At 42.8% G+C, this 22,377-nt stretch overlaps 1 protein-coding gene across 5 annotated transcripts in view; it reads right to left on the reverse strand.

Moving 5' to 3' along the window:
- LOC106583397 (butyrophilin-like protein 2) overlaps nt 1-22,377 on the reverse strand; it is a 428,110-nt gene that overhangs the window by 102,992 nt on the left and 302,741 nt on the right. For all 5 annotated transcript variants that reach the window (XM_082965415.1, XM_082965417.1, XM_082965418.1 and 2 more), the window contains 4 exons: nt 18,028-18,384; nt 15,861-16,145; nt 5,257-5,613; nt 2,656-2,940 (listed from right to left, as the gene is read on the reverse strand). In XM_082965415.1, the coding sequence (XP_082821541.1) occupies nt 2,656-2,940; nt 5,257-5,613; nt 15,861-16,145; nt 18,028-18,384 (1,284 nt within the window). The remainder of the gene's footprint in view (nt 1-2,655; nt 2,941-5,256; nt 5,614-15,860; nt 16,146-18,027; nt 18,385-22,377) is intronic.

Genomic DNA, 22,377 nt, shown 5'->3' on the forward strand with positions numbered 1-22,377 from the left:
TCTGGAGGGAGATCTGACCGAACAAGAGCCATGGAACGTTGATGTCCCATTAGACACCTGGCGCGCTAGTTCATGTTGGGTACCCTCGTTCCAATACGTTATAAAAGAGTATGCATTCGTCCACCTTGAATATTATTCATGTTCTGGTTAAAAAAGGCCCTAATGATTTATGCTATACAACGTTTGACATGTTTGAACGAACGGAAATATATTTTTTCCCCTCGTTCATGACGAGAAGTCCGGCTGGCTTACATCATGTGCTAACGAGACGGAGATTTTTGGACATAAATGATGAGCTTTTTTGAACAAAACTACATTCGTTATGGACCTGTGATACCTGGAAGTGACATCTGATGAAGAGAATCAAAGGTAATGGATTATTTACATAGTATTTTCGATTTTAGATCTCCCCAACATGACGTCTAGTCTGTATCGCAACGCGTATTTTTCTGGGCGCAGTGCTCAGATTATTGCAAAGTGTGATTTCCCAGTAAGGTTATTTTTAAATCTGGCAAGTTGATTGCGTTCAAGAGATGTAAATCTATAATTCTTTAAATGACAATATAATATTTTACCAATGTTTTCTAATTTTAATTATTTAATTTGTTACGCTGACTTGACTGCCGGTTATTGGAGGGAAACGATTTCCTCAACATCAATGCCATAGTAAAACGCTGTTTTTGGATATAAATATGAACTTGATAGAACTAAAAATGCATGCATTGTCTAACATAATGTCCTAGGAGTGTCATCTGATGGAGATTGTAAAAGGTTAGTGCATCATTTTAGCTGGTTTTATGGTTTTGGTGACCCTGTCTTTGACTTGACAAAACATTACACACAACTCTTGTAAATGTACTGTCCTAACATACTCTAAATTTATGCTTTCGCCGTAAAACCTTTTTGAAATCGTAAAACGTGGTTAGATTAAGGAGATGTTTATCTTTCAAATGGTGTAAAATAGTTGTATATTTGAAAAATTTGAATTTTGACATTTATTTGGATTCAAATTTGCCGCTCTTGAAATGCACCTGCTGTTGATGGAGTGCACCACGGGTGGCACGCTAGCGTCCCACCTAGCCCCAAGAGGTTTTAATATTGACTGCTATCGATGTAAAATATTACTAAGTATTTTAAGAGTTTATTCGGAAGATAACGGCTCTATAAACATTCTTCCGTGGTGCCCCGACTTTCTAGTTAATTACATTTACATGATTAGCTTAATCAGGTAATATTCATTACAGAGAAATAATTTTATAGGTTAGCATGTCATATCACTTAATCCGGCATAGTAAAAGACACGACACCAGCACAGCCAGTAGAGGACTGGTCACCCCTCAGAGCCTGGTTCCTCTGGTTTACCCAGTACAGCCAGTAGAGGACTGGTCACCCCCCAGAGCCTGGTTCCTCTGGTCTAGCCAGTACAGTCAGTAGAGGACTGGTCACCCCTCGGAGCCTGGTTCCTCTGGTCTACCCAGTACAGCCAGTAGAGGACTGGTCACCCCTCAGAGCCTGGTTCCTCTGGTCTACCCAGTACAGCCAGTAGACGACTGGTCACCCCTCAGAGCCTGGTTCCTCTGGTCTACCCAGTAAAGCCAGTAGAGGACTGGTCACCAATTAGAGCCTGGTTCCTTTCTACGCAGTCCAGCCAGTAGAGGACTGGCCACCCCTCAGAGCCTGGTTCCTCTGGTCTACCCAGTACAGACAGTAGAGGACTGGTCACCCCACAGTGCCTGGTTCCTCTGGTCTACCCAGTACAGCCAGTAGAGGACTGGTCACCCCTCAGAGCCTGGTTCCTCTGGTCTACCCAGTACAGCCAGTAGAGGACTGGTCACCAATTAGAGCCTGGTTCCTTTCTACGCAGTATCGCCAGTAGAGGACTGGTCACCCCTCAGAGCCTGGTTCCTCTCTACCCAGTACAGACAGTAGAGGACTGATCACCCCTCAGAGCCTGGTTCCTCTCTACCCAGTACAGCCAGTAGAGGACTGGTCACCCCTCAGAGCCTGGTTCCTCTGGTCTACCCATTACAGCCAGTAGAGGACAGCTCACCCCTCAGAGCCAGGTTCCTCTTTTTTACCCAGTACAGCCAGTAGAGGACTGGTCACCCCTCAGAGCCTGGTTCCTCTGGTCTACCCAGTACAGTCAGTATAGGACTGGTCACCCCTCAGAGCCTGGTTCCTCTGGTCTACCCAGTACAGCCAGTAGAGGACTGGTCACCCCTCAGAGCCTGGTTCCTCTGGTCTACCCAGTACAGCCAGTAGATGACTAATCACCCCTCAGAGCCTGGTTCCTCTGGTCTACCCAGTACAGTCAGGTTACCCCTCAGAGCCTGGTTCCTCTCTACCCAGTACAGCCAGTAGAGGACTGGTCACCCCTCAGAGCCTGGTTCCTCTCTACCCAGTACAGCCAGTAGAGGTTTAATATCTCTGACTGAGGGACTCTTAATGATGTGACATCAAGGACCAGTCAGAGGATCAAGGTTAAACTCACCTTTAATATGTTTTATCAACATGTAGACAAAAGCTGCAAGAACATCATTTATAAATACAACTGACAACAGACCAATATGGTCATCCCCTAGGAAACCGTCCTCCACAAACAAGTCTAACTAACAAGGTGTCTCAGGTATTTGGGTTAACCAATGAAGACCTCACCTGGGACATGAATCTCTGTCTCCTTCATGTGGTTGATCTCCTGCTGTTGAACTCTACAGGTGAACCTGTTGGTGTCAGTCTGGTTCACGGTGACATGTCGTCTCACAGTGTAGAGGCCCTCTGAGTCCCTGTGTCTCTCTGGAGGTCCATCAGCAGGGAGGATGGTTCCAGAACTGTCCAGCCACTCCATCTCAGGTTCAGGAAACCAGCCTCCAGACTCACACTTCAGGACCACCCCCCAGTCTTTGGTTCCATCAATAGATATCACTGGCTGGGATACAGCACCTACACAGATACAAGATAAAACAGATCACTGGCTGAGATACAGCACCTACACAGATACAAGATAAAACAGATCACTGGCTGATACACATCACCAAAAAACAAACATGGTCCAAACATACCAAGACAGTCATGAAGAGGGCACGACGATATCTATACATTTTTACATTTCAGTCATTTAGCAGACGCTCTTATCCAGAGCGACTTACAGTAGTGAATGCATATATTTCATACAATTTCATACATTTTTTTTTTTTTTTTCCTGTGCTGGCCCCCCGTGGGAATCGAACCCACAACCCTGGTGTTGCAAACACCATGCTCTACCAACTGAGCTACAGGGAAGGCTATACACCCTCAGGAAACTAAAAATATTTGCCATGGGTCCTCAGATCCTGAAAAGGTTTTACAGCTGCACCATCAAGAGCATCCTGACTGGTTGCATCACTGCCTGGTATGGCAACTGCTCGGCATCTGACCGCAAGGCACTACAGAGGGTAGTGCGTACGACCCAGTACGTTACTGGGGCCAAGCTTCCTGCCATCCAGGACCTCTTTACCAGGTGGTGTCAGAGGAAGGCACTAAAAATGGTAAAAGACCCCATCCACCCCAGTCATAGACTGTTCTCTCTGCTACCACACGGTAAGCGGTACCAGAGCACCAAGGTCCAAGAGGCTTCTAATCAGCTTCTACCCCCCCAAGCCATAAGACTCCTGAACATCTAATCAAATGGCTACCCAGAATATTTGCATTGTGTGCCCCCCCACCCCCCCTCTTTTACACCGCTGCTACTCTCTGTTATTATCTATGCACAGTCACTTTAATAACTCTACCTACATGTACATACTACCTCAATTACCTCAAATAACTGGTGCCCCCGCACATTGACACTGTACCGGTACCCCCTGTACATAGCTTCCACATTGACTCTGTACCGGTACCCCCTGTATATAGCTTCCACATTGACTCGGTGTCGGTACCCCCCTGTATATAGTCTCCACATTGACTCGGTATCGGTACCCCCTGTATATAGTCTCCACATTGACTCGGTATCGGTACCCCCCTGTAGGGCTGGGCAATAAGGCCAAAAGCCCATGTCCCGATAACGATACATATCACGATACAGCACTTTTCATGTAAATTCAATGAATAAATAGTTTATATAAAACAAAACCTATTTCTTATTACATTTGGAATTATACTCCTTTGTGCAAATTTTCAATTAACATATTTGAAGTAACAAAAAATGTAATATTAATGTATAAAATCTAAAAAGGTCAATAGAAAACGCTTCAACTATAGTTGCAAACAAAATAAATATATGCCTAAAAAAACTAATATAAATACATAGACAGAACCCTGCAGCACTCCAGTATTAACAGAAAGATGGTCAGAAGTCATGAACAGAACCCTGCAGCACTCCAGTATTAACAGAAAGATGGTCAGAAGTCATGAACAGAACCCTGCAGCACTCCAGTATTAACAGAAAGATGGTCAGAAGTCATGAACAGAACCCTGCAGCACTCCAGTATTAACAGAAAGATGGTCAGAAGTCATGAACAGAACCCTGCAGCACTCCAGTATTAACAGAAAGATGGTCAGAAGTCATGAACAGAACCCTGCAGCACTCCAGTATTAACAGAAAGATGGTCAGAAGTCATGAACAGAACCCTGCAGCACTCCAGTATTAACAGAAAGATGGTCAGAAGTCATGAACAGAACCCTGCAGCACTCCAGTATTAACAGAAAGATGGTCAGAAGTCATGAACAGAACCCTGCAGCACTCCAGTATTAACAGAAAGATGGTCAGAAGTCATGAACAGAACCCTGCAGCACTCCAGTATTAACAGAAAGATGGTCAGAAGTCATGCCATCAACCTGAATACATTGTGATGTAACACTGAGATAATCATTAAACCAGCAACAGCTTTACTTGAATGACATCAATAATTCACTGTGTCAAAAGCCTTGGACAAATCAATTAACAAAGCAGCACAACGCTGTTGACTATACAATACCTTCTCTATAGCATGTATCCCTATCAGTACATAGTAACTACTGTGAGTCAATAGTAGGTAGTAGGAATATTAGGACACTACAACAGGTAGTAGGAATATTGGGACACAGGCAGTGTGACAGTGTGGGAGGTTTGGATGTGTGAGGAGTGTGTTGTAAAGGCTGTGTGCTGAGCAGCTGAATACATGAACTATAACAGAGGAAGGAATGATGAGGGAGGAAGACATGTTGATATTTTAGCAGCCAATCATTTAGCCAGATTTACCAATACAACCTCTGATCACATCTCCAGTATTCATGACTCACCAACAAAGAGTTGAACGGTGGTTTCCTTCACCTGGCTGGTCAGTGTTGGAATGAAGCACCTGTAGCTTCCAGCATCAGAGAGAGTAACTCTGGTCAGCTTTAAGGAGACGTTGCCGTTCTTCAGTTCTTCATTAAACACTGATGTCCTATTCCTGTAGGATGGAGACTGGTCCACATTGGAGTCTCGACCATCACTGTAACGATGGACGACTTCTGATTTCAGGTTCAATCTTGTCCACCTCACTACCATGTTCTCAGCATTGACATTGGGTTTCAGGGAACATGGTAGAATGATGTCATCACCAGCTAAGGCAACGACTGGGTCAGCCGGTCCAACAACCTGAACCTCAGACGACCCTGGAGAAAAACAGATGACACACAGTTAAAGATACCTGGTAACTTCCTGTTGTTTGATGGATTCTGGCCCACATGACCCCATTCATTCCTATGTGGAGACTCAATAGTGCATTGAAGCCAAATTAACTCGGTTAAAATGGCGTCTCATGTGGGAGCTTTATGTAGACAGTTTGAGATACTCCCACTGTAGCTCAGTTGGTAGAGCATGGCGCTTGCAATGCCAGGGTTGTGGGTTGGATTCCCATGGGGGGCCAGTATGTAAAAATGTTATAAAAATGTATGCACTCTACTGTAAATCGCTCTGGATAAGAGTGTCTGCTAAATGACTAAAATGTAAATGTTATACTCCAGGAAGTGACGTTACAGGCTAGCTCAGTGCTGCCCCCTCTCATTAAGTAACTCAAGTTGGAGGCCACCTGGGGTACTGCAGGCTGCCATTAGAAACTATACACTGAGTTAACAAAGCATTATGAACACCTGCTCTTTCCATGACAGACTGACCAGGTGAATCCAGGTTCTCATTTAAGTTCTCATTTACAACTGCGACCTGGCCAAGATAAAGCAAAGCAGTGCGACAAAAACAACACAGAGTTACACATTGAATAAACAAGCGTACAGTCAATAACACAATCGGAAAAAAGAAAGTCTATATACAGTGTGTGCAAATGGCGTGAGGAGGTAAGGCAATAAATAGGCCAAAGAAATGAAATTAAATTTGTCCCGCTCCCATACAGTCCTCAATGCGCTACACTTCAATTCACAGCAAGTCAAACAGTGATGCATTGTCCCACACACCCCTCATCCCAGACAGTACATTGTCCCACACACCCCTCACCCCAGACAGTACATTGTCCCACACCCCTCACCACAGACAGTACATTGCCCCCCACCCCCACACACACAAGCCAGCCAGTGTTAACAAACTATAATCTTCCTGTATTCTGTTTCAATCTAAATGCATTCTGCCTAGTGGAGCTGTTGAGTTTGGACTATTCAGACTATTTAAATCTCATTAGAAATTATGTGGTGTTTTGATGTAATGTTATACTAAGATATTATATTTGATAATGTTATGCTAAGCTATTATATTTGATAATGTTATGCTAAGCTATTATATTTGATAATGTTATGCTAAGCTATTATATTTGATAATGTTATGCTAAGCTATTATATTTGATAATGCTATGCTAAGCTATTATATTTGATAATGCTATGCTAAGCTATTATATTTGATAATGTTATGCTAAGCTATTATATTTGATAAAGTTATACTAAGCTATTATATTTAATAATGTTATGCTAAGTTATTATATTTCATAATTTTATGCTAAGCTATTGTATTTGATGTTATATTAAGCTATTATATTTGATAATGTTATACTAAGCTATTATATTTGATAATGTTAAGCTAAGCTATTATATTTGATAATGTTATGCTAAGCTATTATATTTGTTAATGTTATGCTAAGCTATTATATTTGATAATGTTATACTAAGCTATTATATTTGATAATGTTGTACTAAGCTATTATATTTGATAATGTTAAGCTAAGCTATTATATTTGATAATGTTATGCTAAGCTATTATATTTGATAATGTTGTACTAAGCTATTATATTTGATAATGTTAAGCTAAGCTATTATATTTGATAATGTTATGCTAAGCTAATATATTTGTTAATGTTATGCTAAGCTATTATATTTGATAATGTTATGCTAAGCTAATATATTTGATAATGTTGTCCTAAGCTATTAAATTTGATAATGTTGTACTAAGCTATTATATTTGATAATGTTATGCTAAGCTATTATATTTGATAATGTTGTACTAAGCTATTATATTTGATAATGTTATGCTAAGCTATTATATTTGATAATGTTGTACTAAGCTATTATATTTGATAATGTTATGCTAAGCTATTATATTTGATAAAGTTATACTAAGCTATTATATTTAATAATGTTATGCTAAGTTATTATATTTCATAATTTTATGCTAAGCTATTGTATTTGATGTTATATTAAGCTATTATATTTGATAATGTTATACTAAGCTATTATATTTGATAATGTTAAGCTAAGCTATTATATTTGATAATGTTATGCTAAGCTATTATATTTGTTAATGTTATGCTAAGCTATTATATTTGATAATGTTATACTAAGCTATTATATTTGATAATGTTGTACTAAGCTATTATATTTGATAATGTTAAGCTAAGCTATTATATTTGATAATGTTATGCTAAGCTATTATATTTGATAATGTTGTACTAAGCTATTATATTTGATAATGTTAAGCTAAGCTATTATATTTGATAATGTTATGCTAAGCTAATATATTTGTTAATGTTATGCTAAGCTATTATATTTGATAATGTTATGCTAAGCTATTATATTTGATAATGTTGTCCTAAGCTATTAAATTTGATAATGTTGTACTAAGCTATTATATTTGATAATGTTATGCTAAGCTATTATATTTGATAATGTTGTACTAAGCTATTATATTTGATACTGTTATGCTAAGCTATTATGTTTGATAATGCTATGCTAAGCTATTAAATTTGATAATGCTATGCTAAGCTATTATATTTCATAATGTTATGCTAAGCTATTATATATGATAAAGTTATGCTAAGCTATTATATTTGATAATGTTATACTAAGCTATTATATTTGATAATGTTGTACTAAGCTATTATATTTGATAATGTTATGCTAAGCTATTATATTTGATAGTGTTATGCATTTGAGACCCGTCATTCAGAGCAGTTTGTTAACAATAAATAAAACGGTCTCTTTTTATCTCCAAAATGCGTTTAAAAAAAATACAAAGAGTAGGGGTTGGTAATATTCTCTAGTTGCGCTGTGAAAAATGTAATTATATATAGATTTTTATATACATTTTCAAAAATAAATAAAAACCTGTTTTCGCTTTGTCATTATGGGGTATTGTGTACAGATTGATGAGAATATGTTTATTTTTTAAATACATTTTCGAATAAGGCTGTAACGTAACAAAATGTGGAACAAGTCAAGGGGTCTGAAAACACTGGATCATTAACTACAGAAATTAATGTAGCAACTGCAGATTGCCACTTTAATGGACAGCAGGTTCTTTATCAATAGTCAACTGCATCCATTACCAAGGTGCTGTGGTACAACACTTCATAATACACCTGTTGTATCAGCTGGAACAACACTTCATAATACACCTGTTGTATCAGCTGGAACAACACTTCATAATACACCTGTTGTATCAGCTGGAACAACACTTCATAATACACCTGTTGTATCAGCTGGAACAACACTTCATAATACACCTGTTGTATCAGCTGGAACAACACTTCATAATACACCTGTTGTATCAGCTGGAACAACACTTCATATAACACCTGTTGTATCAGCTGGAACAACAGTTCATAATACACCTGCTACTCTCTGTTATTATCTATGCACAGTCACTTTAAAAACTCTAACTCCATGTACATACTACCTCAATTACTTCGACTAACTGGTGCCCCCGCACATTGACGCTCTACCGGTACCCCTTGTATATAGTCTCCACATTGACTCTGTACTGGTACCCCCTGTAGATAGTCTCCACATTGACTCTGTACTGGTACACCCTGTAGATAGTCTCCACATTGACTCTGTAACGGTACCCCTTGTATATAGCCTCCACGTTGACTTTGTACTGGTACCCCCTGTATATAGTCTCCACATTGACTCTGTACCAGTAACCCCTGTATATAGCCTCCACATTGACTCTTTACTGGTACCAACCTGTATATAGCCTCCACATTGACTCTTTACTGGTACCAACCTGTATATAGCCTCCACATTCACTCTGTACCGGTACCCCCTGAATATAGTCTCCACATTGACTCTGTACCGGTACCCCCTGTATATTACCTATTTGTGAGATGATGGGATGCTATGTAATAATGATAAAGTGAGAAGTGGTGCCGGGACAACAAACTATCCCTCAACGTGATCAAGACAAAGGAGATGATTGTGGACTACAGGAAAAGAGGACCGAGCATGGCCCCATTCTCATCGAAGAGGCTGTAGTGGAGCAGGTTGAGAGCTTCAAGTTCCTTGGTGTCCACATCACTAACAAACTAACATGGTCCAAGCACACCAATACAGTCGTGAAGAAGGGCACGACAAAACCTATTCCCCCTCAGGTGACTGAAAAGATTTGGCATGGGTTCTCAATCCTCAAAAGAGTCTACAGCTGCACCACCGAGAGCATCCTGACTGGTTGCATCACTGTCTGGTACGGCAACTGCTCGGCCTCTGACCTCAAGGCTCTACAGAGGGTAGTGCGTACGGCCCAGTACATTACTGGGGCCAAGCTTCCTGCCATCCAGGACCTCTGTACCAGGCGGTTTCAGAGGAAGGCCCTAAAATTGTCAAAGACTCCAGCCACCCCAGTCATAGAGTGTTCTCTCTGCTACCGCACGGCAAGCGGTACCGGAATGCCAAGTGTAGGTCCAAGAGGCTTCTAAACAGCTTCTACCCCCAAGACATAAGACCCCTGAACTTCTAATCAAATGGCTACCGAGACTATTTGCATTGCCCCCCCACCCCTCTTCTACGCTGCTGCTACTCTCTGTTATTATCTATGCACAGCCACTTTAATAACTCTACCTACATGTACATACTACCTCAATTACCTCGACTAACTGGTGCCCCCGCACATTGACTCTGTACCGGTACCCCCTGTCATGACGTTGCCCTCTTTGGACACAGCGAGCACCATCTCTCTCTGTCTCCTACACCCAGGCTGCTGTGGTCAGAGAGGTCATAAATTCCTGGAGGAGATTATATCCTCATGGCCACAGTATAGAGAGAGTGAGTTTTCATAGAGAGAACAAAGGAATTTCTTCCAGAACTGGAGGTCCGAACAATATTTATGTTCTGGAGAATGTATAAAAGATCGGTGAAGAATCGCAAGTACATCTCTTAAAAGAAGTAGGGGAAATCCAAACGCGGATCACGTTAAGATATCCAGCCAATCGCAATTGACTGGATATCGATGTCTCATTCGATTTAACTAACAAGTGAAATTGCCAGATTTACCTTTTCAAGTGGATCTTTTAAATAATTTACATTTAAGTCATTTAGCAGACGCTCTTATCCAGAGCGACTTACAAATTGGTGCATTCACCTTATGATATCCAGTGGAACAACCACTTTACAATAGTGCATCTAAATCTTTTAGGGGGGGGGGGGTTAGGAGGATTACTTTATCCTATCCTAGGTATTCCTTAAAGAGGTGGGGTTTCAGGTGTCTCCGGAAGGTGGTGATTGACTCCGCTGTCCTGGCGTCGTGAGGGAGCTTGTTCCACCATTGGGGTGCCAGAGAAGCGAACAGTTTTGACTGGGCTGAGCGGGAACTGTGCTTCCTCAGAGGTAGGGAGGCGAGCAGGCCAGAGGTGGATGAACGCAGTGCCCTTGTTTGGGTGTAGGGCCTGATCAGAGCCTGAAGGTACGGAGGTGCCGTTCCCCTCACAGCTCCGTAGGCAAGCACCATGGTCTTGTAGCGGATGCGAGCTTCAACTGGAAGCCAGTGGAGAGAGCGGAGGAGCGGGGTGGCGTGAGAGAACTTGGGAAGGTTGAACACCAGACGGGCTGCGGCGTTCTGGATGAGTTGTAGGGGTTTAATGGCACAGGCAGGGAGCCCAGCCAACAGCGAGTTGCAGTAATCCAGACGGGAGATGACAAGTGCCTGGATTAGGACCTGCGCCGCTTCCTGTGTGAGGCAGGGTCGTACTCTGCGAATGTTGTAGAGCATGAACCTACAGGATTGGGTCACCGCCTTGATGTTAGTGGAGAACGACAGGGTGTTGTCCAGGGTCACGCCAAGGTTCTTGGCACTCTGGGAGGAGGACACAATGGAGTTGTCAACCGTGATGGCGAGATCATGGAAAGGGCAGTCCTTCCCCGGGAGGAAGAGCAGCTCTGTCTTGCCGAGGTTCAGCTTGAGGTGGTGATCCGTCATCCACACTGATATGTCTGCCAGACATGCAGAGATGTGATTCGCCACCTGGTTATCAGAAGGGGGAAAGGAGAAGATGAATTGTGTGTCGTCTGCATAGCAATGATAGGAGAGGCCATGTGAGGATATGACAGAGCCAAGTGACTTGGTGTATAGCGAGAATAGGAGAGGGCCTAGAACAGAGCCCTGGGGGACACCAGTGGTGAGAGCACGTGGTGTGGAGACAGATTCTCGCCACGCCACCTGGTAGGAGCGCCCTGTCAGGTAGGACGCAATCCAACTGTGGGCCGCGCCGGAGATGCCCAACTCGGAGAGGGTGGAGAGGAGGATCTGATGGTTCACAGTATCAAAGGCAGCCGATAGGTCTAGAAGGATGAGAGCAGAGGAGAGAGAGTTAGCTTTAGCAGTGCGGAGCGCCTCCGTGACACAGAGAAGAGCAGTCTCAGTTGAATGCCCAGTCTTGAAACCTGACTGATTTTAATCAAGAAGGTCATTCTGAGAGAGATAGCAAGAGAGCTGGCCAAGGACGGCACGTTCAAGAGTTTTGGAGAGAAAAGAAAGAAGGGATACTGGTCTGTAGTTGTTGACATCGGAGGGATCGAGTGTAGGTTTTTTCAGAAGGGGTGCAACTCTCGCTCTCTTAAAGACGGAAGGGACGTAGCCAGCGGTCAAGGATGAGTTGATGAGCGAGTTGAGGTAAGGGAGAAGGTCTCCGGATATGGTCTGGAGAAGAGAGGAGGGGATAGGGTCAAGCGGGCAGGTTGTTGGGCGGCCGGCCGTCACAAGACGCGAGATTTCATCTGGAGAGAGAGGGGAGAAAGAGGTCAAAGCACAGGGTAGGGCAGTATGAGCAGGACCTGCGGTGTCGTTTGACTTAGTAAACGAGGATCGGATGTCGTCGACCTTCTTTTCAAAGTGGTTTACGAAGTCATCCGCCGAGAGGGAGGGGGGGGGGGAGGGGGAGGAGGATTCAGGAGGGAGGAGAAGGTGGCAAAGAGCTTCCTAGGGTTAGAGGCAGATGCTTGGAGTTTAGAGTGGTAGAAAGTGGCTTTAGCAGCAGAGACAGAAGAGGAAAATGTAGAGAGGAGGGAGTGAAAGGATGCCAGGTCCGCATGGAGGCGAGTTTTCCTCCATTTCCGCTCGGCTGCCTGGAGCCCTGTTCTGTGAGCTCGCAATGAGTCATCGAGCCACGGAGCAGGAGGGGAGGACCGAGCCGGCCTGGAGGATAGGGGACATAGAGAGTCAAAGGATGCAGAGAGGGAGGAGAGGAGGGTTGAGGAGGCAGAATCAGGAGATAGGTTGGAGAAGGTTTGAGCACAGGGAAGAGATGATAGGATGGAAGAGGAGAGAGTAGCAGGGGAGAGAGAGCGAAGGTTGGGACGGCGCAATACCATCCGAGTAGGGGCAGAGTGAGAAGTGTTGGATGAGAGCGAGAGGGAAAAGGATACAAGGTAGTGGTCGGAGACTTGGAGGGGAGTTGCAATGAGATTAGTGGAAGAACAGCATCTAGTAAAGATGAGGTCAAGCGTATTGCCTGCCTTGTGAGTAGGGGGGGAGGTGAGAGGGTGAGGTCAAAAGAGGAGAGGAGTGGAAAGAAGGAGGCAGAGAGGAATGAGTCAAAGGTAGACGTGGGGAGGTTAATGTCACCCAGAACTGTGAGAGGTTAGCCATCCTCAGGAAAGGAACTTATCAAGGCGTCAAGCTCATTGATGAACTCTCCAAGGGAACCTGGAGGGCGATAAATGATAAGGATGTTAAGCTTGAAAGGGCTAGTAACTGTGACAGCATGGAATTCAAAGGAGGCGATAGACAGATGGGTCAGGGGAGAAAGAGAGAATGTCCACTTGGGAGAGATGAGGATCCCAGTGCCACCACCCCGCTGGCCAGAAGCTCTCGGGGTGTGCGAGAACACGTGGGCAGACGAGGAGAGAGCAGTAGGAGTAGCAGTGTTATCTGTGGTAATCCATGTTTCCGTCAGCGCCAGGAAGTCGAGGGACTGGAGGGTAGCATAGGCTGAGATGAACTCTGCCTTGTTGGCCGCAGACCGGCAGTTCCAGAGGCTGCCGGAGACCTGGAACTCCACGTGGGTCGTGCGTGCTGGGACCACCAGGTTAGAGTGGCAGCGGCCACGCGGTGTGAAGCGTTTGTATGGCCTGTGCAGAGGGGAGAGAACAGGGATAGACAGACACATAGTTGACAGGCTACAGAAGAGGCTACGCTAATGCAAAGGAGATTGGAATGACAAGTGGACTACACGTCTCGAATGTTCAGAAAGTTAAGCTTACGTTGCAAAAATCTTATTGACTAAAATGATTAAAATGATACAGTACTGTTGGCTGGTGAAGTAGGCTAGCTAGCAGTGGCTGCGTTGTTGACTTTGTTTGAAAGTGTCGCTGGCTAGGTAACCTCGATAGTTTCAGTGCTACACCTTATCATAATACAAAGGCAACTATGTAGCTAGCTAACATAACACTAATCAAGACGTTCCTTTATAATGTATTTCGTTTCTACAATGCTGCTCGTCGGTAGTAGTTGGCTAGGTTTGGAAATGGCGTCGCGGGGGACGAAAATAGCTGGCCAGCTAACCTCGATAATTACTCTAAACTACACAATTATCAAACTATGACAAAGACAACTTATTGACTAAAATGACTAAAATGATACAGTACTGCTGGCTGGTAAAGTAGGATAGCTAGCAGTGGCTGCGTTGTTGACTTTGTTTGAAAGTGTAGCTGGCTAGGTAACCTCGATAGTTTCAGTGCTACACCTTAATATCCAAATTGATTGGGCTTCTACAATGAGACAAGATGAACTCTTTCCACATTAATTTAGATGAAGCAAAGCTCTCAGGTTAATTTAAAGTTTAATTCCCAGATAGCCTATACAGGTTTGATTTATCATAAATAGATTAATCAGTAAAATCTGCTTTTGCACAATCAATCAGTCCCACCTCCAGCGGGAATCCCACATTCCTCATTTCCTTGTTACTATATCTACTGTTTGTTATGCATTTCTGTGAATTGGTTAGTAATAAATGATTTTAAGACAATTGATGTATGGATGACTCATAGTGAAGGCTGAGTTCGTGCAGATAACCAACAATTTACGACGTTTGGAATGAGACTAACGTAAATAATAATTCATTAATTCGAAGACTAATTGATCAGATATTAAAATATCTGAAAGTTATAATTTTCCTAATATAAACTTTGTAATCTGAATATTTTCCTTGGTGCCCTGACTTCCTAGTTAATTACAGTTACATGATTAATTAGTTTAATCGCGTAATAATAATTACAGAGTGTCACGGTTTTCGTTGTGTTGAGGAAAGGAGGACCAAAATGCAGCGGGATTGTGGACACTCATGTTTATTACTGATAAAACATGTAAGGTATCCACTTGAAACGAAACAAAACAATAAACAATGCTCTCAACGGTAACAGTGTGGCAGGCTCAAACGAATGGTGCACACAACAATCTCCCACAAAACACAAATACAAACACACCCTCATATATGGGATTCTCAATCAAAGGCAAATAGACAACACCTGCCTTCAATTGAGAGTCCCAACCCCAATGAACCCAAACATAGAAACAGACACACTAGACTAAACATAGAATACATGAAAATCAAACAGTGCCCAAAAACCCCAAATCAACTGCCTTAACACAAACACAACACCCCTAACCACTTAAAACAAATACACTCTGCCACGTCCTGACCAAACTACAATACCAATTAACCCTTATACTGGCCAGGACATGACACAGAGAGTTATTTGATAAATAAGTCTTCAGTTTTAATGATGCCAAAGACACGACACAGTGCAGCCAGTAGAGGACTGGTCACCCCTCAGAGCCTGGTTCCTCTCTTCCCAGTACAGCCAGTAGAGGACTGGTCACCCCTCAGAGCCTGGTTCCTCTCTTCCCAGTACAGCCAGTAGAGGACTGGTCACCCCTCAGAGCCTGGTTCCTCTCTACCCAGTACAGCCAGTGGAGGTTTAATATCTCTGACTGAGGGACTCTTAATGATGAGACATCAAGGACCAGTCAGAGATCAAGGTTAAACTCACCTTTAATATGTTTTATCAACATGTAGACAAAAGCTGCAAGAACATCATTTATAAATACTACTGACAACAGACCAATAAGGTCATCCCCTAAGAAACCGTCCTCCACAAACAAGTCTAACTAACAAGGTGTCTCAGGTATTTGGGTTAACCAATGAAGACCTCACCTGGGACATGAATCTCTGTCTCCTTCATGTGGTTGATCTCCTGCTGTTGAACTCTACAGGTGAACCTGTTGGTGTCAGTCTGGTTCACGGTGACATGTCGTCTCACAGTGTAGAGGCCCTCTGAGTCCCTGTGTCTCTCTGGAGGTCCATCAGCAGGGAGGATGGTTCCAGAACTGTCCAGCCACTCCATCTCAGGTTCAGGAAACCAGCCTCCAGACTCACACCTCAGGACCACCCCCCAGTCTTTGGTTCCATCAATAGATATCACTGGCTGGGATACAGCACCTACAGATACAAGATAAAACAGATCACTGGCTGAGATACAGCACCTACACAGATACAAGATAAAACAGATCACTGGCTGATACACATCACCAAAAAACGAACATGGTCCAAACATACCAAGACAGTCATGAAGAGGGCAAGACAAAACCTATAACCCCTCAGGAAACTAAAAAGATTTGCCATGGGTCCTCAGATCCTGAAAAGGTTTTACAGCTGCACCATCAAGAGCATCCTGACTGGTTGCATCACTGCCTGGTATGGCAACTGCTCGGCATCTGACCGCAAGGCACTACAGAGGGTAGTGCGTACGACCAAGTACGTTACTGGGGCCAAGCTTCCTGCCATCCAGGACCTCTTTACCAGGTGGTGTCAGAGGAAGGCACTAAAAATGGTCAAAGACCCCAGCCACCCCAGTCATAGACTGTTCTCTCTGCTACCACACGGTAAGCTGTACCAGAGCACCAAGGTCCAAGAGGCTTCTAATCAGCTTCTACCCCCCCAAGCCATAAGACTCCTAAACATTTAATCAAATGGCTACCCAGAATATTTGCATTGTGTGCCCCCCCACCCCCCCTCTTTTACACCGCTGCTACTCTCTGTTATTATCTATGCACAGTCACTACCTCAATTACCTCGACTAACTGGTGCCCCCGCACATTGACTCGGTATCGGTACCCCCTGTATATACTGTCCACATTGACTCTGTACCGGTACCCCCTGTATATAGCTTCCACATTGACTCTGTACCGGTACCCCCTGTATATAGTCTCCACATTGACTCGGTATCGGTACCCCCCTGTAGGGCTGGGCAATAAGGCCAAAATCACATATCCCAATAACAATACATATCACGATACAGCACATGTTATGTAAATTCAATGAATAAATAGTTTATATAAAACAAAACCTATTTCTTATTACATTTGGAATTATACTCCTTTGTGCAAATTTTCAATTAACATATTTGAAGTAACAAAAAATGTAATATTAATGTATAAAATCTAAAAAGGTAAATAGAAAACGCTTCAACTATAGTTGCAAACAAAATAAATATAGGCCTAAAAAAACTAATATAAATACATAGACAGAACCCTGCAGCACTCCAGTATTAACAGAAAGATGGTCAGAAGTCATGAACAGAACCCTGCAGCACTCCAGTATTAACAGAAAGATGGTCAGAAGTCATGAACAGAACCCTGCAGCACTCCAGTATTAACAGAAAGATGGTCAGAAGTCATGAACAGAACCCTGCAGCACTCCAGTATTAACAGAAAGATGGTCAGAAGTCATGCCATCAACCTGAATACATTGTGATGTAACACTGAGATAATCATTAAACCAGCAACAGCTTTACTTGAATGACATCAATAATTCAATGTGTCAAATGCCACTACAGTAGGTAGTAGGAATATTGGGACACAAGCCAGTGTGACAGTGTGGGAGGTTAGGATGTGTGAGGAGTGTGTTGTAAAGGCTGTGTGCTGAGCAGCTGAATACATGATCTATAACAGAGGAAGGACTGATGAGGAAGGAAGACCAGCTGAATACATGATCTATAACAGAGGAAGGACTGATGAGGAAGGAAGACCAGCTGAATACATGATCTATAACAGAGGAAGGACTGATGAGAGAGGAAGACCAGCTGAATACATGATCTATAACAGAGGAAGGAAGACCAGCTGAATACATGATCTATAACAGAGGAAGGAAGACCAGCTGAATACATGACCTATAGCAGAGGAAGGAAGACCAGCTGAATACATGATCTATAACAGAGGAAGGAATGATGAGGGAGGAAGACATGTTGATATTTTAGCAGCCAATCATTTAGCCAGATTTACCAATACAACCTCTGATCACATCTCCAGTATTCATGACTCACCAACAAAGAGTTGAACGGTGGTTTCCTTCACCTGGCTGGTCAGTGTTGGAATGAAGCACATATAGCTTCCAGCATCAGAGAGAGTAACTCTGGTCAGCTTTAAGGAGACGTTGCCATTCTTCAGTTCTTCATTAAACATTGATGTCCTTCCACTGTAGGATGGAACCTGCTCCACATTGGAGTCTCGACCATCACTGTAAAGATGGACGTTTTCTTTTCTCAGGTTCGATCTTGTCCACTCCACTACCATGTCCTCAGCATTGACACTGGGTTTCAGGGAACATGGTAGAATGATGTCATCACCAGCTAAGGCAACGACTTGGTCAGCCGGTCCAACAACCTGAACCCCAGACGACCCTGGAGAAAAACAGATGACACACAGTTAAAGATACCTGGTAACTTCCTGTTGTTTGATGGATTCTGGCCCATACGACCCCACTCATTCCTATGTGGAGACTCAATAGTGCATTGAAGCCAAATTAACTCGGTTAAAATGGCGTCTCATGTGGGAGATTTATGTAGACAGTTTGAGATACTCCCACTGTAGCTCAGTTGGTAGAGCATGGCGCTTGCAATGCCAGGGTTGTGGGTTCGATTCCCACGGGGGGCCAGTATGTAAAAATGTAATAAAAATGTATGCACTCTACTGTAAGGCGCTCTGGATAAGAGTGTCTGCTAAATGACTAAAATGTAAATGTAATACTCCAGGAAGTGACGTTACAGGCTAGCTCAGTGCTGCCCCCTCTCATTAAGTAACTCCAGTGGATGGCCAACTGATGTACTGCAGGCTGCCATTAGACATAACATGCAGGCTAGCTCAGTGCTGCCCCCTCTCATTAAGTAACTCCAGTTGAAGGCCAACCAGGGTACTGCAGGCTGCCATTAGAAACTATACACTGAGTTAACAAAGCATTATGAACACCTGCTCTTTCCATGACAGACTGACCAGGTGAATCCAGGTTCTCATTTACAACTGCGACCTGGCCAAGATAAAGCAAAGCAGTGCAACAAAAACAACACAGAGTTACACATTGAATAAACAAGCGTACAGTCAATAACACAATCGGAAAAAAGAAAGTCTATATACAGTGTGTGCAAATGGCGTGAGGAGGTAAGGCAATAAATAGGCCAAAGAAATGAAATTAATTTTGTCCCGCTCCCATACAGCCCTCAATGCGCTACACTTCAATTCACAGCAAGTCAAACATTGATGCATTGTCCCACACACCCCTCATCCCAGACAGTACATTGTCCCACACACCCCTCATCCCAGACAGTACATTGCCCCAGACCCCTCATCCCTGACAGTATAATGTCCCACACCCCTCACCACAGACAGTACATTGCCCCCCACCCCCACACACACAAGCCAGCCAGTGTTAACAAACTATAATCTTCCTGTATTCTGTTTCAATCTAAGTGCATTCTGCCTAGTGGAGCTGTTGAGTTTGGACTATTCAGACTATTTAAATCTCATTAGAAATTATGTGGTGTTTTGATGTAATGTTATGCTAAGCTATTATATTTGATAATGTTATGCTAAGCTATTATATTTGATAATGTTATGCTAAGCTATTATATTTGATAATGTTATGCTAAGCTATTATATTTGATAATGTTATGCTAAGCTATTATATTTGATAATGTTATGCTAAGCTATTATATTTGATAATGTTATGCTAAGCTATTATATTTGATAATGTTATGCTAAGCTATTATATTTGATAATGCTATGCTAAGCTATTATATTTGATAATGCTATGCTAAGGTATTATATTTGATAATGCTATGCTAAGCTATTATATTTGATAACGTTATGCTAAGCTATTATATTTGATAATGTTATGCTAAGCTATTATATTTGATAATGTTATGCTAAGCTATTATATTTGATAATGTTATGCTAAGCTATTATATTTGATAATGCTATGCTAAGCTATTATATTTGATAATGTTATGCTAAGCTATTATATTTGATAATGTTGTACGAAGCTATTATATTTGTTAATGTTATGCTAAGCTATTATATTTGATAATGTTATGCATTTGAGACCCGTCATTCAGAGCAGTTTGTTAACAATAAATAAAACGGTCTCTTTTATCTCCAAAATGCGTTTAAAAAAATTACAAAGATTAGGGGTTGGTAATATTCTCTAGTTGCGCCGTGAAAAAGGTAATTATATATATATTTTTATATACATTTGCAAAAATAAATAAAAACCTGTTTTCGCTTTGTCATTATGGGGTATTGTGTACAGATTGATGAGAATATGTTTATTTTTTAAATACATTTTCAAATAAGGCTGTAACGTAACAAAATGTGGAACAAGTCAAGGGGTCTGAAAACACTGGATCATTAACTACAGAAATTAATGTAGCAACTGCAGATTGCCACTTTAATGGACAGCAGGTTCTTTATCAATAGTCAACTGCATCCATTACCAAGGTGCTGTGGTACAACACTTCATAATACACCTGTTGTATCAGCTGGAACAACACTTCATATAACACCTGTTGTATCAGCTGGAACAACACTTCATAATACACCTGTTGTATCAGCTGGAACAACACTTCATATAACACCTGTTGTATCAGCTGGAACAACACTTCATAATACACCTGTTGTATCAGCTGGAACAACACTTCATATAACACCTGTTGTATCAGCTGGAACAACACTTCATATAACACCTGTTGTATCAGCTGGTACACCACTTCATATAACACCTGTTGTATCAGCTGGAACAACACTTCATAATACACCTGTTGTATCAGCTGGAACAACACTTCATATAACACCTGTTGTATCAGCTGGAACAACACTTCATAATACACCTGTTGTATCAGCTGGAACAACACTTCATAATACACCTGTTGTATCAGCTGGAACAACACTTCATAATACACCTGTTGTATCAGCTGGAACAACACTTCATAATACACCTGTTGTATCAGCTGGAACAACACTTCATATAACACCTGTTGTATCAGCTGGAACAACACTTCATATAACACCTGTTGTATCAGCTGGAACAACACTTCATAATACACCTGTTGTATCAGCTGGAACAACACTTCATAATACACCTGTTGTATCAGCTGGAACAACACTTCATAATACACCTGTTGTATCAGCTGGAACAACACTTCATAATACACCTGTTGTATCAGCTGGAACAACACTTCATATAACACCTGTTGTATCAGCTGGAACAACACTTCATATAACACCTGTTGTATCAGCTGGAACAACACTTCATAATACACCTGCTACTCTCTGTTATTATCTATGCACAGTCACTTTACTAACTCTACCTACATGTACATACTACCTCAATTACCTCGACTATCTGGTGCCCCGCACATTGACTCTGTACCGGTACCCCCTGTATATAGCTTCCACATTGATTCTGTACCGGTACCCCCTGTATATAGCCTCCACATAGACTCTGTACCTGTACCCCCTGTATATAGCCTCCACATTGACTCTGTACCCCCTGTATATAGCCTCCACATTGATTCTGTACCCCCTGTATATAGCCTCCACATTGATTCTGTACCCACTGTATATAGCCTCCACGTTGACACTGTACCGGTACCCCCTGTATATAGCCTCCACATTGACTCTGTACCGGTACCCCCTGTATATAGCCTATTCGTGAGATGATGGGATGCTATGTAATAATGATGTTAATGTGAGAGAATTGTATTTCTGTTTAAAGTTTCACTAAGTCATTGGCACGCCCCCAGGGGCACAGACAGGACCTGGCGTCATGAGAAAGCCCTTTTTGATGTTCCGAATGAAACCCCCACCTGGGTTTTCCCACTTCAGCCTACCTCGATAACGCGAGGGCCAAGGATTGAGACCAGACCAGCCTACCTCGATAACGAGAGGGCCAAGGTTTGAGACCAGACCAGCCTACCTCGATAACGAGAGGGCCAAGGTTTGAGATTAGACCGAGCTTACCTCGATAACGAGAGGGCCAAGGTTGGAGACCAGACCAGCTTACCTCGATAACGAGAGGGCCAAGGTTTGAGACCAGACCAGCTTACCTCGATAACAAGAGGGCCAAGGTTGGAGACCAGACCAGCTTACCTCGATAACGAGAGGGCCAAGGTTTGAGACCAGACCAGCTTACCTCGATAACGAGAGGGCCAATGTTTGAGACCAGACCAGCTTACCTCGATAACGAGAGGGCCAAAGTTGCAGACCAGACCAGCCTACCTCGATAACGAGAGGGCCAAGGTTGGAGACCAGACCAGCTTACCTCGATAACGAGAGGGCCAAGGTTGGAGACCAGACCAGCTTACTTCGATAACGAGAGGGCCAAGGTTTGAGACCAGACCAGC

This window comes from Salmo salar, chromosome 18 (genome assembly GCF_965601325.2).
Source record: "Salmo salar chromosome 18, fSalSal1, whole genome shotgun sequence".
Classification (NCBI taxonomy): domain Eukaryota; kingdom Metazoa; phylum Chordata; class Actinopteri; order Salmoniformes; family Salmonidae; genus Salmo; species Salmo salar.